General features: G+C 40.8%; 1 protein-coding gene across 1 annotated transcript in view; it reads left to right on the forward strand.

The window, feature by feature from the left end:
• The first annotated feature begins 784 nt into the window (after nt 1-784).
• Nucleotides 785-16,515, forward strand: part of LOC117517618 (nck-associated protein 5-like) — a 372,045-nt gene continuing 356,314 nt past the window's right edge. Inside the window, exon 1 of the mRNA XM_034178739.1 lies at nt 785-890. Coding sequence (XP_034034630.1) covers nt 828-890 — 63 coding nt within the window. The 5' untranslated portion in view covers nt 785-827. The remainder of the gene's footprint in view (nt 891-16,515) is intronic.

The raw sequence follows: 16,515 nt of genomic DNA on the forward strand, positions 1-16,515 counted from the left end.
CCTGATTATTCAAAACCTTATAAGTAAGAAGAAGAATTTTAAATTCTATTCTAGAATTAACAGGAAGCCAATGAAGAGAGGCCAATATCATCTTCCAATTGTTTGACACGGAAATCATGGTTAGACACATCCTGTGTTGGAGCTTCTTGTGGTAATGAGATGGTTTTGGAGCTTTGCAATGTTAATAACGTGCTGCTCTTCATTAATGATACAATCTTCTTTTAAATTCCACATAGTCAAAGAAATGAAGCGTTAAACTGTGTTGTAGTAACTTAACATGAATTTTCCCATGGATACCAAGGGTCTCTGACCTTAAGGCATCCATCATATGACCTTTGACCCTGTCTTCACCAATAAGGAAGTGGTGTGCTTACTCTGTGGATGACCAAAGCCTGGACCCTTTGTAAAGGAGTAGTATGCGTGAAGTGAAGTGTTTATCTTTGGCTGTGGCCTCAGTTGGTCCAGGTCAGAGTGGTTCCCAGCCCTGTTTGGAGAGGCCTAGAAAAACAAAGGGCTGGAACTCCGGGTTTGGAAGCCAGGCTGCCTGGGTGACGGTCAGATTGAGTGGTAAGATGTAGCCAGAGTTTTGTGATCACAGTAAACTGTCAGGGCCACACTTCTGCTCCCACAGTGGGAGAAGAAAGTGAAAGGAGAACATGGCTCGGACTGCCGGACTCTGATCCGGTGTAAAGGTAAGAGCTCGTCCAGCGGTGGAAATGTGACAGACGTGACGTGAGGTATTCTTTGTTGACTTTGTTCCACTCCTCTCCTGTTCCCGCCCCTCCAGTGGTGTCCAGGTGTACGGATCGCTGCGAGGCAGAGGGATCATGAACAAACACCTGGAGAGGAGAGAGCAGTTAAAGAGATTGTCTCTCAACAGCGCCGTCCTGGTAAGTCGACTTGCAGCGCTAACAGGAAGCGGCCTCTGTGGAATGTCATTTAGCTGTGTGATGTGTTAATGTTATGTCAAACGCAGCCACGCAAAACTAAAAAGTTTACAAAATCACTTCTTTGAAGCTTGAAAAAGCCTGAATGAATGAATGAATTAGACACCACAGTCTCATTTGAGTGCAGGCGCTAAAGGGGTAAAATATGACAATTTTTCTACTTCCTGGGACGGAAACACAGCACTTTCTCTGAGATTTTGGGCAAATTACACACAAAGAAAGTGAAAATAGAAAGAAAAAGTGATGATGCGGTGGAAAGTGGACATGTGTTGCGGTTTGTTTTTGACCTGCAGCTCAAACGTGTCGAGGCAGTTTTGCAGGTGGGAGAATGTAGCTACTCTGGTTAGCTGTGTAGGCTAACACTTACCGACACAACGTATCACATTTGCCTCGTCTTCCCTTCTCCACTGGGAACCGAAAAAAAAACCCGGCACTTTTCACAACTGTTTTAGTGATTGCAGCTGAAAACAAAACAGTACTCCATTTTCTTGTGTGAAGTTACCCTGTGTATATACTGTGCAACGGGATCGACTGTCCCCATAAGTGATCAAATCCCGCGATATCACACAGGGTTCAAATGAGACTGCGGTGCTGTTATCTGTACCTAGCATGTAGAGCAAAGTGTTAACATCAAACATCCAGTCTAGAATCCATAATTGTTGGTGATTGTGTGTTTATTCTATTTATTTTTCATTTTGTCTTTTGGATTATGCTGTTGCTTGTTTGGGGTTATGTTCTGTGTGATCACTAACATTTGTGTCGTGCTAATGACAACGGCGTACTGTAAAATCTGCCAGAACTAGATTTGGTCCCACTCTGAATAGAGTTAAATAAACTCTATCATTGCGTTAAATCAACTTTGTCATGCCGTGAATGGCTGTTATTGCAGTTGAAAAACTTGATTTGACACTGTATAATAATTTATTTAACTCTTGTTGGAGTGGGATCTATTGTAGTCCCCGTAGAGTGCATTTTACTCTGCAAAATTTGCTGTGTGCAAAAGTGTCAACAAAATATCTAAGCCTTCAAGTAAGTCCTCTAGCATTTTAGTCATGCTAATGCTCCCCAGAAGCATTTACTGAAAATAAAGTGTGAAAGACCTAAATAAGATGGTGAGGACTTTTTCCAGGCATGTGAGACACAAATAAAGAAAATGGTTAAAACGGGGGTGGGGGCATAGGGGTTAAGAGGGCTGTAATTGGGGTGTGTGGGGGCGAAGCCTGCCAGAAGCTGAAAGTTTTTAGCCATGCTAATGCTCCCCAGAAGAATTGACTGAAAATAGTCTGAAGGACTTAAATGACATGGTGAGATGCTGAAGAGCTTTGCTTGTTCATGTCCCTTACACACACACACACACACACACACACACACACACACACACACACACACACACACACACACACACACACACACACACACACACACACACACACACACACACACACATATATACATATACATATACACATATATACATATATACATATATATACATATATACACATATATATACATATATATACATATATACATATATATACATATATACATATATATACACACACACATATATATATATATATATATATTAGCAATAATAATTATAGTAATAATCACAATATTAATCCCATCACTGAGCAAGAGTACAACAATAATGCAACAGCAATGAATAAATAAATAAATAGCACAACAATAACTAACTAAATAAATAAATAAATAAATCCCAAAGTGAACCAAGCATGGTTTAAGCCAATCCAAAATAGACACGTGTATAATTAGACGTGACCCAAAAATGAAGAAAACACATTAAACAAAATGCACGTCAGAAATTGCCACAGATGTTTCCTGCCTTTAATTAAAGTGCATGCAGGGATACTGATGAGAAACTGCAGAGTGTGTGTGTGTGTGTGTGTGTGTGTGTGTGTGTGTGTGTGTGTGTGTGATCATGTCGCTGATTGACAGGCTTATCTCTATGCCGGGCGGCTCCTGTGAATCACAGGAGTGGAAACTTGTTTTGGCTGAGGGTTACTGAAGGTGAATCTGTTTGCAAGTGCCTCTTTGGAATGTCAAGTGCAGCCATGTAGCGGCTGTTGTGTCTGTGAGTGAAGATTTGCCCCCCCCCACACACACATGCAGTTGGACACGGTCACTGCACAGGAAAGCACAAATCAACAGTTTTAAAATAGCAGTAGATGAAACACTAAGGACCCATTTGGTGCTGATTAAATGGCGGCTGTGAGTCTATTTGAGTGTGGTGGACTGCACAGGTTGTGCTTCACTTTAAGCTAAAAAAAGCCACACTGATTTAAAAGCCATGAGATGTAGTTATTTGGTGCATTTTGGCCACTTTTGTACTTTTCTCCATGCATGATACAGTGAGGAAAGCAAAACCTCTCGCTGGCTGTGCAGTGTGTGTGTGTGTCACACGTTTTAGGTGTGAAGTTTCGCTGGATTTCACTTACTTGCTGCAAACTGTAGTGTTAAGGAAGTGCTGTTTTTATTTGCTTTGCCAGCTGTCTTTGTGGATTCAGAGATGATGGAGGTTGTGTTACCGCAATGCCGAATGATTTTTGGTGTATTACCTCCATGTGGTTCATTTGTTTGATGGCAAGATTAGAAAATACTAATGAACAGATTTGAAGGTGTATGAGATTTGCCAAAGAAGAAACCATTACTTTTTTGGTGTGTATCCGGTCACTCAGCAGATCTGAGTTTGCTCCTTAATACTGATCTTTCATCATTATCGCTTTGATCAAGATTAAAGTAATCAGCAATCAGGGTTGAAAGATTAAGATTAAAGATCAGTGATTATGATCAAAGCCCAGTGATCAAGATCAAAGGTGAGTTTATCAGGATCAAAGTTAAGTGGTCTGGAACAAGTGGTGAGGTTCAGGAACATGATCAAAAATGAGACATCAGCATAAAAATGAGTGATCAAAGGATCAAACAGGAGTTTTCAGGATGAAAGCTCAGTGATCAGCTTCAGGAATACGTATAATCAAAGATGAGAGATCAAAGATCAGTGATCAGGTTCTGGAACATAATCAAATATAAGAGATCAGGACCAAAGATTAGTCATGAGGAACAAAGATCAGTGATGAGGTTCAGGAACATAATCAAAGATGAGAGATCAGGATCAAAGATCAGTGATGAGGAACAAAGGTTGAAACAGGAGGGTTCAGAATGAAAGATCAGGAACACAATCAAAGACAGGAGATCAGGATTAAATATGAGTGCTCAGGATTGAAGTTATTCAATTGAGATCAGTGTTCAGGATGAAAGTTAAGTGATCAGGTTAAGGAAAATAAAAATGAGAGATGAGGATGTGTGATCAGGAACAAAAATCAGGATCATAGTTGCAGAGCAGCAATCAGGATTAAAGGTGAGTGATCATTATCCCAGTGCTGTTTGTCCATCAGTGTTCTTTGGTCCAGATCTGGATCGCGATCTGTTCAAGAAACTCATCTAATTCTGGTGGAAAAAAATTCACCTTTTGGACTAAGGTGGTTTGCTGAAATGAATTAATGATAGAAATTTGGTTTGGATCTTAAATTGAAGTGCAGGTGTGGACTCAGTGTTCTTCTACTTTGTACTTCCAGTGATTTCTGTCATGTTGACAATTAATCATTTTATGATTTATTTATAAAAGCTGTTTCAGATTTGCTTACTATCATTATCACAGACACATTAAGAGTTGATGATTGACATGTGTGGATTTAATTGGACACTGGCCGCCCTCGTTAATGTGGGACTGTAACTAGGTCATAGTTGTGATACGGTTTATGATTCATCTTCACACTGGGTCCACTCAGCTGTCCCGGCTCGGGGTTTTGTCCATGTTACACCTTCTTTTATTCTATTGAACACACCCCCTCTCCTTCTCTCTCTCTCTCTCTCCCGTTACATATTTACCTCCCTCGTTTTCATGTGACCATTCAAGTCCTGACATATTGACTAATCTTTTTTTCTGATAATGATTCACTCTCGCCCTGGGCAGCAGGAGGAGGAAGCTCGAAGCATTTTTGGAAAAGGTCCAGTATAAATCTGGTTGTGATATGCAGATCAGAATTCACGGCATAGGTAAGTGTGCCTTGAAGGGTCAAGATGGTGCAGGTTTTCCTTGTAACCTATAACCTCAGCAGATAGTTTTACTGATGAGCTTCTCTCATCCCCTGAAATCATCTGCTGAGGAACAAATTCTGTTACACAGCTTGATTCACGTGGGAGGAATGTGGGTCATAAATTTGGAAGCAATCTGAGTGCATCACGTCTGTTGGATCATTAACTTTATATATTCATTCATTTGGCTCTTTACTCATTCAAACGTTCGGGTCAGTTATAGTCTTCAAGCTCTGAATTTGCAGTTTGCTCTCACCTAGTCTTCCTGATACTTGATTCTTTGTATGGTTTTTGGTTCTGTGTGTCCATTTATGTGTGGACAAAATAAGTCAGGGAGTTTTGGTTCCACAGGGGTATGTCTTAGGCCCCCTGCTTTTCTCCCTTTATATAGCACCCCTTGGGCACATATTGCGGCATTTTGGGATTACCTTTCACTGCTATGCAGATGATACTTAGTTATACATGCCGATAACTGCTGGTAATCTCGTTCACATAAAATCCTTAGAAGATTGCCTTGCAGCAGTGAGAAGTTGGATGTCTAGAAACTTCCTACTTTTAAACTCTGATAAGACTGAAATGATGGTTCTTGGGCCAGTGAGACATCTGCATCAATGTGACCAGTTAACACTCAGCCTCAGCTTGTGTGTCATACATCACACTAACAAAGTGAGGAACCTTGGGGTAATTTTTGATCCTTCGTTGTCCTTTGGCCTCCACATTAGAAATATTACTAGGACTGCTTTCTGCCACCTGCGAAATATAGCGAAGATTTGTCCCATCCTGTCTATGGCTGATGCTGAGACCCTGATCCATGCATTTATCTCTTCTAGATTGGACAACTGCAATGTTCTATTTTCTGGTTTACCGCAGTCTAGCATTAGGGGTCACCAGTTGGTTCAAAATGCTGCAGCCAGACTTTTGACATGAAGCAGAAAGTACAACCACATTACACCATCAGTTTGAACATTAACAAGACAAGATGGCGCCTGTGTGTGTTCCGGCTGCTGCTTGCCTGTTACCATGTCGTTTTTCTGTTATTTTCCTGATTGTGTGTGCTGTCATATCAGCTTTGACGGATAGCGATTGCGTGAGTGCAATACAGATTTATGATCGCGACTCTCTTTTTAAAATTAAAGAGACAATGGAATGCCTCTTTCATGACTGGGATAGCTACAAGCAAACTTTCCCACCTCCGTTTGTGTGTTCCCCCTCCTCCCGGGAATACCTGATGTGGCGACGTCCAGGTAGTCCGAAAAAGAGGAGAAGAGGCTGCAGAGCGGGTGTCCAGGTTCGGATCAGATGAGGAGTGTGGCGTGCGGCTCGTGGATACCGGAGTTACAGGTGGCTTCGTCCAGTTCCACTCTTGCAGGGCCATACGGTTGGCGGTGCGGCCCTGTTCATGCATCCCACCACTCCTCTGTGTTGCAGGACTCAGCCTGGACATCACTGGGTCCCCGATGGACGAGTCGCTTGGGTCCCGGGTCTGTCCCTGTTTTCCGTGTTTCTTTTCCTCACAGAAACGTGGCAGAGGGAAAATGAATGCATCCATTTAAATGAGCTCTGTCCTGCGGGTTGCTTAGCAGTGGGTAAGCCCCGCCCCTATCGCGCGGGGGGAGGACTGGCTGCTGTGCACCGGGGCCGGTACACATGCAGACTGTCGGATACGAGCCACGCCCCCTCTTTTGAGGCGCTCATGATGGAAGTTGGTTCCTTACATAAATTTTATAGTATTTTGATCTATCGACCTCCTGGCCCTGCTGGGACTTTTCTTAAGGCTTTTACTGACTTTTTATCGTCTATAATTAGATTGAAAAAGGTCTTAATTTTGGGTGATTTTAATTTCCAGATTGATGTTGATTCTTCTACTTCAGCAAGAGAGCTTATAACTATGACAGAGGCTTTTAATTTTAAACAGTATGTGTCAGGTCCCACTCACAACAAGGGTCACACGTTGGATCTGGTTTTTGCACTGGGCCTGGAAATTACCAATGTATGTGTGGAGGATGTTCTTCTGAGTGATCATTGTTGTGTTTTCTTTGATTTGATGGTGCCATCTGAGCCTCGACCTGTTTCTACTAAGGCAGAAAGGAGAATTATCACAGAGACAACAGCTACGCTTTTCTGTGATAAATTCAACCCTTTACTTTTTAGTAATCTCACTGAAACTGATTGTTTTATGAAAAGCTTTAATAGCCACTGTGCCACTATCTTGGATCAAGTGGCACCACTTAAGACTAATAAAGCTCCTCGTGAAAGTTTCTGTCCTTGGATAAATGATGGGATTATGACTCTAAGGAGAACATGTCGCCAGATTGAACGCCTATGGAAGTCAACAAAACTGGAGGTTCACAGGCTACATTTAAGAGACTTAATATCTTCCTTAAATAAGACGATAGAGGAGGCCAGGATGAGTTATTTTAATCGCCTGATTGCCTCCAATAAAAGAAATCCTAACACAATCTGCTCTCTTGTGTCACCTCCTGCCGTCACTCCTGTTATCTCTAAAACTAGTTGTGAGGAGTTCCTGGATTTCTTTATTGATAAGGTTAGAGTTATAATGGACAACCTGCCTCCATGCCATGGTCCCCAGCACTGGGAACCTCCCACTCAGTGCTGGGCCTCATTTGAGCCTGTTACTGTAGAGGACATCTCAACCATCATGAATAAAGTGAAGCCATCCTCTGGTATTTTGGATGTTCTTCCGTTTAAACTGTTTGTGAATGTATTTGACTCCATCGGGCCCTACATTGCTAAAATGTTTAATATATCTTTGTCGAGTGGTGTGTTTCCCTGTTATTTTAAACATGCCATTGTGGAACCACAGTTAAAGAAAGCTGGATTGGATTCTACAGAGCTCAAGAACTTTAGGCCAATATCTAAAACCCCTTTCTTGGCCAAAGTCTTGGAAAAGGTAGTCTGTGCTCAATTGAGATCGTTTTGCAGGCTAACAACATCCATGACACTTTTCAATCTGGGTACTGTGAGTTTCATTCTACTGAAACAGCCCTGTTGAAGGTGTCTAGTGACATGATGATGGCAGCTGACACTGGCAAATGTTCTGTGCTGGTTCTGTTTGATCTGTCTTTGGCGTTTGATACCGTTGACCATGGCATTCTGATAAACAGATTGTGGGATTTGGTTGGAATGTCAGGTTGTGTTTTAGAGTGGTATACCTCTTACCTGACTGGTAGAACTTTTAGTGTGACGGTGGGCAATGCAGTGTCGGAATCTGCAGATCTTCTGTGGGTTGTGCCACAGGGATCGGTCTTGGGACCTGTTTTGTTCTCGTTGTATCTCCTTCCTCTCAGCAAGCTGATCCAGCAGTTCAGTGATGTGTCCTATCATTTGTATGCCAATGATCTGCAGCTGTACTGCTCTTTTAAGACAACTGAGCCACAGAAACTCTGCTCTCTCACAAATTGTTTGGCCAAAATTAAGGAATGGCTCACTGAGAACAGTCTGCAGTTAAATTCCAATAAGACTGAGACTCTGATTGTAGCACCAGATAGTGCTGTACCTGGAATTAAGCAGCATCTCGGTAGCCTAAGCTGTACGATCAAAAGCAGCCTGCGTAACCTGGGTGTCATTTTGGATGGAGGAATGTCTTTGGAGCAGCACACAAATTACCTGGTTAAGAACTGTTTTTTCCAAATTCGGAACATCTCTAAGCTCCGTAAGATGGTGACTTTAAAAGAGCTTGAGATGATTGTTCATGCGTTCGTCTCATCGCGTTTGGATTATTGTAACACTCTCTTCACCTGTCTGAATAAGAAGGAGTTGGCCCGCCTGCAGGTTGTGCAAAATTCTGCTGCGCACCCGCAGGAGGGACCATATTACTCCTATTCTTAATACTTTGCATTGGCTGCCTGTCTCCTACAGGATTCATTACAAAATCCTGGTATTGACTTTTAGAGCTCTGCATGGACAGGCACCGGAGTACATCAGGGACCTGATCCAGCCTTATGCTTCCTCCAGGAGCCTCAGGTCGTCCAATCAGAACCTGTTGATGGTTCCTCAGACCCGTTTTAAAACTCGTGGGGACAGATCTTTTAAAGCGGTGGCGCCTAGCCTCTGGAATGAGCTTCCCTGTGCCCTTCGTTCTCTGGATTGTATAGATACTTTTAGAAGGCAACTAAAGATGCATTTCTTTAAGTTAGCTTTTTAGCCTAATATTGTATTTTATTGTTTTGTATGTTATTTTTAGATTATTTTTGTATGCCATGTGCAGCGCTTTGTGACCCTGGTCTGTGAAAGGCGCTTTATAAATAAAGCTTACTTACTTACTTACTTACTTACACCCATTTTGGCATCTCTTCACTGGCTTCCTGTCCCAGTGAGATCAGATTTTAAGGTTCTGCCACTAACCTATAAAATTATTCATGGACTGGCACCTCCCTACCTAGCTGACCTAATTAAACCTTACGTACCGGCCCGGGCTTTACATTCTCAGGGTGCAGGACTACTTTGTGTCCCTAAGGTGAATAAGAAGTCTGCGGGTCACAGAGCTTTCTCTTATCGTGCCCCTGTTCTGTGGAATGATCTCCCTGCGTCAATAAAACAGTCAGATTCTGTGGAGATTTTCAAGTCCAGACTTAAGACGCACTTATTTTCCCTTTCATATGGCTAGCATACTGGTACAGTTTTGTTTTACGCTTGTTACTCTTTTAATTCATTTATTAATAACTGGAGCGGGCTGCGGCCTCAACTTTACCTAAATTCTGGGTCTTTTAGTGAAGTTTAGGGCTAGTGGCCGGCGATCACCTTAGTATTTCTCTGTTTTTCTTGTTGTTTAATGCTGGCAAATTATACAGTATTTTTTGTCTTTCTGATGCCTGATTCTGTTTTTTTCTCTCTGTTTAAGGTGCAGCTCCATCCAGAGATAGGAGTTGTATTCTTGTTGGCGAGCCTCCTGTCCTGTGCGCCAATAGCATTTCTTGTATATTTGTCCGTGAATTGTTCTGTGAATTGTTCTGTAATTTATGTCTGTAGCATGGCCCAAGCGGAGGGTCACCCCTTTGAATTTGGTCTGCTTGAGGTTTCTTCCTCAGAGGGAGTTTTTCCTTACCACTGTTGCTCTGGGGGTTGGTAAGGTTAGACCTTAGCTGTGTGAAGCACTTTGAGGCAACTCTGTTGTGATTTGGCGCTATATAAATGAAAATAAATTGAAATTGAATTGAAATTGGTCTGATTTGGATCAAACATGGTGGATATTTGAGGGTTGACCAAGGACAAAGTGATGACTGTATTCTCCAGAGTGTAAGTCACACTGAAGTATATGGAACTCACTTTTTAACACAGTGTATCTGTGGTGGCAGGTTTCATAACAGAAAAGAAAGTGTCGCACATGTGCACACCACAGCCTGTGCAGTTACTTAACAGTGGCTTTTAAATAAAAAATAAATAAATAAATAAGTGAGAGGGACAAATAAATGTGCAATGGACAACATAATGGATGTTGTTAGATGCAGATGAACACAGATTAATGGCAAACAGGGATGGAAACACTACAATAAAGATGTGAGTCCATTGGAGCTGTAATTTGGGATTTTTGTGTCTTCTTGTGGTGTACTCTTATTATTGGTGTTTATTCTTTTAGTATTTGGAGTTTATTTTGTTAAATGCTTTGCTTCCTTAATAATAATAATAATGATAACAAACACAATTTTTTCATGATATAAGTTGCGCTGGAGTTTAAGTTGCAGGGCCTCCCAATGTAGTACAAACAAATAAACTAACAAACAACAATAATAAACAAACAAAAAACAAAACAAAACACAAAATACATTAGATTTGGAGAAAAATGTATTAAAAATGAGAGTCACATGGCACTGTCAAAATTTTGGCCCATTTCTGAGCTCCAGCTTTCTGATTGGCTGCTCCGTGAGTACGCCTGCTGGTGATTGCCTTCATACATTGACTATACAGTCATGAATCCGTGAGGGTCTGAATGATTCGTTTGACTGTACGTGGCACAAAGAATACTCTGATCTTTTCCTTCATTTAAAAGATTGTTCTGGTTTTGTTTTTTGTGAATAGAGAGTGTTACTGAGTTTGACTCTGTACTCTAAAACAGCTCTGATGCTCGGGGACTTGATCTCTGTAGCCTGGGTGGACCTGGCACAGATAAACCTCTAACTCTGACTCTTCCTGGGAGCATTTGAACTTCGGACACATATTGTGTCAGGCATCTGAGAAAACATAAGAGACACCATCTTTTCCTTTTCTCTGTTTGTTTAAATTTAAGGGCCGGTGTCGTGGTCTGAGTTTGCGCCGGTCTCATTTTACCAAGCGCATGCGCAAATCAATTTTTTTTCGCGGTCAACTTCCGGGAGGTCTAGATTTACCATTTCGTGCGGCAGACTTGCAGGCTGGAAATTTCAGACTAGCTAGGTAACTAGTAACCAGAATTATAATGGTTAAATCAATAAGCATCAATAGAAAGTGACAGGATTTACTTGTGGTTCCAATTAAAAAAATTATATATTTGCTTGGCAAATTTGGACCAGGGTCAATAACACACAAGTCTCAATATACCAAGATGGTAAAATCAGACTGGTGGTAAGTTCAGACTGTGGCTGCTACAGTCTAATTTTACCTGGTAAATTCAGACTGGTGGTAATCTCAGACCGTGACACCGGACTGTACAATCCAGATCCCGTTATGTCACACGTTTGTCATCCCTCTTTGTGTGTCACCTGCTTTGCTGCGTTGTTCCATTTATGTCACGGCCTGTTAAGATGATGAATCAGAACATCTCCGATAGATGTTCACTTGACACGAGGACACGGAGAGATAAAACACCATCTGCCAGCTGAGGACCCGGTGAAATATTCACGTTTGCTCTTCTCTGGATGGATGGTGCGGCCCAGCTCCAACATATGTTTTCTCAGTGTTTGCATGTTACATGTGAGGGAATTTTCCAGGCCGTGTTTGCTTCAAAGGTGCTGACAGTTTCCGGCGTCTTCAGACTTTCACACATTCTTGAGTGTTTGCATAAGATGTATTTGAAATGTGTGGGAAGGGAGTGGACCGTTAGTCAGCGTTGTACTGATGCGTGTCTATGTTAGGAATGGCTCGGACCGTGTAATCTGGATGTAGAAGAGTCGGCACACGCCAGGAACTGGGGCACCGTTTGTCTTACATAATGGCAGTGCTGCTGGGTTGATTATGTGCCTCTATTTATTTTTATCATTTGAATGCCCGCGGATGAGACTCTCTTCATCATGCAACGATGTGCACCGTGAGCCCGACGGCCGTGGACGGGCTGTGAGCTGCCGCTAGCTGCTGCCAGCCATCTCAAACTAGGTCAATGCAGAAGCTCCATCCACTTGCACAGAGATTCCTAAGGAGGAACAAATGTACCTCATCTTATCGTGACAGCTGGTTGGTTACAAGCTTCAGTGAAAGAAACGGAAACAGAGACACTGTGTGTGATGCAAAACAATCACAGATGATGAATTACCTGCAATTAAAAATGTGTGGTGACATTATTACAGGTGAAATGTTCACCACCTCACCTTTTTCAAGTCATTATTATTGACTGGCATAATTAGACAACGCTGTTATTGTTATGTGCTGACGTGGGTCAGAGAACCGAACCAGCATCTGACAATGGCCCAGCGCTAAATAACCAGAAAGCGGTTCCAAGAAACAAATTTATTCCCCTTCATGTGCAATAATTCATGTACAACATAAATAGTCAGCTGTCTTGGCAAGGTGAAGGACGGCGCGCTCTCCAGCGCCCAAATGGATCAAAGCCCGGCACTTCTGGACTCAGATTCACCACCGAACACCCCCCAGGTGGATACGACAAACTGACTCTGTGAAGGACGGAAAAGGTGAGGTAAGTCAACAGAGCTACAACAAATATCCTTCAAAGGCACGCACTATCAGCAACACATTCAGGTCTGAATTTAAGCCTTATGTAAATGAGCAGCTTCTCACAACAGGTGGAGGATCATCAGTCCGTACGCCACGGCAGTGAGAAGCAAACTGCACAATTCTCATCAATGTTCAAATATACTGCGTAACAAAACACCAAATTACTATTAACGATTATTCAGACGATAATCACCTCTGATGTGTGCTGACAGCATGTGTCCCTCACCCGTCCTCCTTCACAGGCACGATGTGTCAAACCCTGGTGCGGTCCTCAGCATCTCACAACCGAATGTCACAAGGTCGAGTTCCCAGCAATTCTGCTCAAATCACTCATGGCTTAAATGCAGAACGCCATCTCATTATCTGCTTCAGCTGAAAGTCTTTAAGTCTGCACGTGAGCATCATCCACAGGTGCTGCAAGTTGTTAGGCCTGCACGTGAACTTCCTCCACAGGTGCAGCCAATAGTTCTGATGAGGGTGAAGGACTCTTCCGCCAGCACCTTCTCCACAGAAAAAAACAGTTTGCATACCACCTGGAGAGCAAAGAAAAGAAAACAGCACCAAAATGTCCAGCCAAGCCCCCCAACACACAACAGTTATAATTCTGTGTTCTCAAAACCGTGAAATACTCAGTCATAACTAAAACTCCAAAGTATAAATTATTACAGCATAATTTATAATTATGAGATGCGAATGATAATTATCATGTCAAGTCGTGATTATGTCATACTATAACATAAAAATTATGAGGCTGTAAGGGCATACTAAGAAACAGTCATGAGGTATTAAGTCATACTAATCAGTGGTGAGCACAGCTAACCAAAAAGTTCCCTTCGATAACCATTAATCCCATAACTGAAAAGTTATCTTTTATGACGCTAAAACGATAAACTGCTCAAAAAATGTATCTTTATTACAGATAACCGATAACTTTTATTCGGATGTGACCACATCAACTGATAAATCAGTTTCACTTTAAGCGCCGCAGGGGCTGCTGGGTAAATTCAAGGATTGCAAATACAAAAAGAACGCATGAAAAATGAATGAATAAAAAAATAAAACCCCAAACACTGTCATCATCTTTCAAAAGCAGTAAAACACAGTATTAGAAGTCACAGTTTATCTCGGTATTAGATACACCGTCATTTACGAGATACGTAAAAGCTGCCGCGTTTTCACATGCTTTGAACTCTGCGGCTTAAACAACAGAAAGATGTCCATTAATGCATTGATTGGAAGAGTAAAAGACACGTAGTAAATATAAATCCTTACCTGTTAGTTGCAGTGGGAGTCATTCAATTCTGAAGAATACGTATATTCTACATAAAGCGTCCTGATGATCCAAAATAGTGTGTAAACGCTGAAGAGAAGTCCCTCACAGATGCGCCGTGAGATCTCCTCTCTCCCACCGAGTCTTGCCAATTAAATTATTCCGTGTCACAAAGAAATACAATAAAATAATGTTAAAATTAGTCAGTTTTCTTTGTGTCAAGCAGGCAGTAATAGTGTAATGTCCAAAGTGAACCTGAACTACACTACCAATCACATCTTGCGCTTAATGATGACGTGATCAACAAGCGACAGCCTGCCATAAACCACTGATCTACACACGATAGGGATTAAAATGTTTGATTTTAGGTTTCAAACATTTTTGACTGTTAAACTTTGTTCACTTTACCAGCAAAAAAAAAAAATAAAAAATGTTAGCGTACTGAAAGTTATCGGAACTAAATTTATTGGAAGATAATTGGTCCGATGATGGTTTTCAAACTTATGTGAAAAGCTAATCCACTAACAAAAACATTAGCTTCGATAATTATTGTTATCGGATTAGTTGAATAGTGCCCACCACTGATACGAATGACATAGTATCATACAACTGGACACAGTCAGAACTGAAATGCTAAATCTTAATTATGAAATGGTAAATGGTAGCTAGGTTGGGTCAGTACAATTCTTATGAAATGCTGTCATATGAGATTTGTTTATTTTATCTATTTTGGGGGGCTGAGCAGTGGTTCTCCTCATGGTTTTGAATTGGTGTGGGAATTAAAAAGCATGACCCATTTATTTCCTCAGTAATGACTTTGTGTCAATGAAACTACCAATAGCTGCTTAAAATGCTAACACCATTACCATTCAAAATTCCTTCACGTGATAATTTCACTCAACACAAAGATGGGCACACACACTTAGTTGTTTTGTGTGGGGATTTAACCACACATATAATATTACAGATATTCATCATAAAATGCTAAAAAAAAAAGGAGCATTCACAGCAGCGGCAGCAACAAAACACAAGCTGTCACTCAAAGTGGCCGTACCTCTAATGCGTTAGGATGACTAGGCTTGACAATCAAAGATGATGATAATAACCATTGTTTTCCCACAAAAAATGATAGCACCTATTGCCTGTATTTAGAATTTTTCAAACAGTTCATTCTCTAATACAATATAGTCACTGCCTTTCATAATAATGAGAGGCTCATTCATGATTATGAGACACTAGCTCATGAAAGTCTGTCAAGATTTTAAGATGACAAGTCACAAGAACCAATCAATTAAAAATTATGAGATGCTATATCATGATCATGAGGTGCTAAGTCATAACTGTGAGATGTAGAAGATGCTATGCAAAGTCATAATAATGAGATACTAAAGGAAACTAAGATATTGAGATCTTGTCATGAAATGTTTCCAATTATGAGATGATACGCGTACACTGTAATTATGAGTTACCAGGCCACAATTGATAGATTGGGTCACAATTTGGAGAAAGTAAGACATAATTATAAAATAATTTCACAAATTGATTCCATAATTATGGTATGAGAAATTATATTATGAGATGTTAGGTCACAATTTTGAGATTGGGTCACAATTTTACACAAGGTTCTAATCCTGAAGACCTGTCATGACATTCAACTATAATTATGAGATGGGGAATTCTAATTATGGGACTCTAGATAGATAGACAGTTTTGAGATAAGGTCACAGTTTTGACATTGGGTCAATATTTGGAAAGGCTAAGTCATAGTCATGAGATACGGAGCCATATTTCTAATGTCCTATCAATAAATATTTTTCATGATTTTGAGAGCCTGTCATGAAATGTTTCCATAATTATGAAATGATGAATTATGACATGCTAGGCCACAATTTTGAAATTGGGTTACAATTTTACAATATAGTTATTATCCTGAGATACTAATTCATAATTCTGAAGACCTATCATGAAATGTTTCCAGAATTATGATAAGTTATGAGATGTGAAATCAAAATTTTGAGATTGGGTCACAGTCTTGAGATACTAAGTAATAATTCTGAAGACCTATCATGAAATGTTTCCAGAATTATGATAAGTTATGAGATGTGAAATCAAAATTTTGAGATTGGGTCACAGTCTTGAGATACTAAGGAATAATTCTGAAGAGCTGTCATGAAATGTTTCCATAATTATGATAAGTTATGAGATGTGAAATCAAAATTTTAAGATTGGGTCACAATCTTGACATACTAAGTAATAATTCTGAAGACCTATCATGAAATGTTTCCAGAATTATGATAA

The sequence above is a fragment of the Thalassophryne amazonica genome, chromosome 1 (genome assembly GCF_902500255.1).
Source record: "Thalassophryne amazonica chromosome 1, fThaAma1.1, whole genome shotgun sequence".
NCBI classification, from domain to species: Eukaryota; Metazoa; Chordata; class Actinopteri; order Batrachoidiformes; family Batrachoididae; genus Thalassophryne; species Thalassophryne amazonica.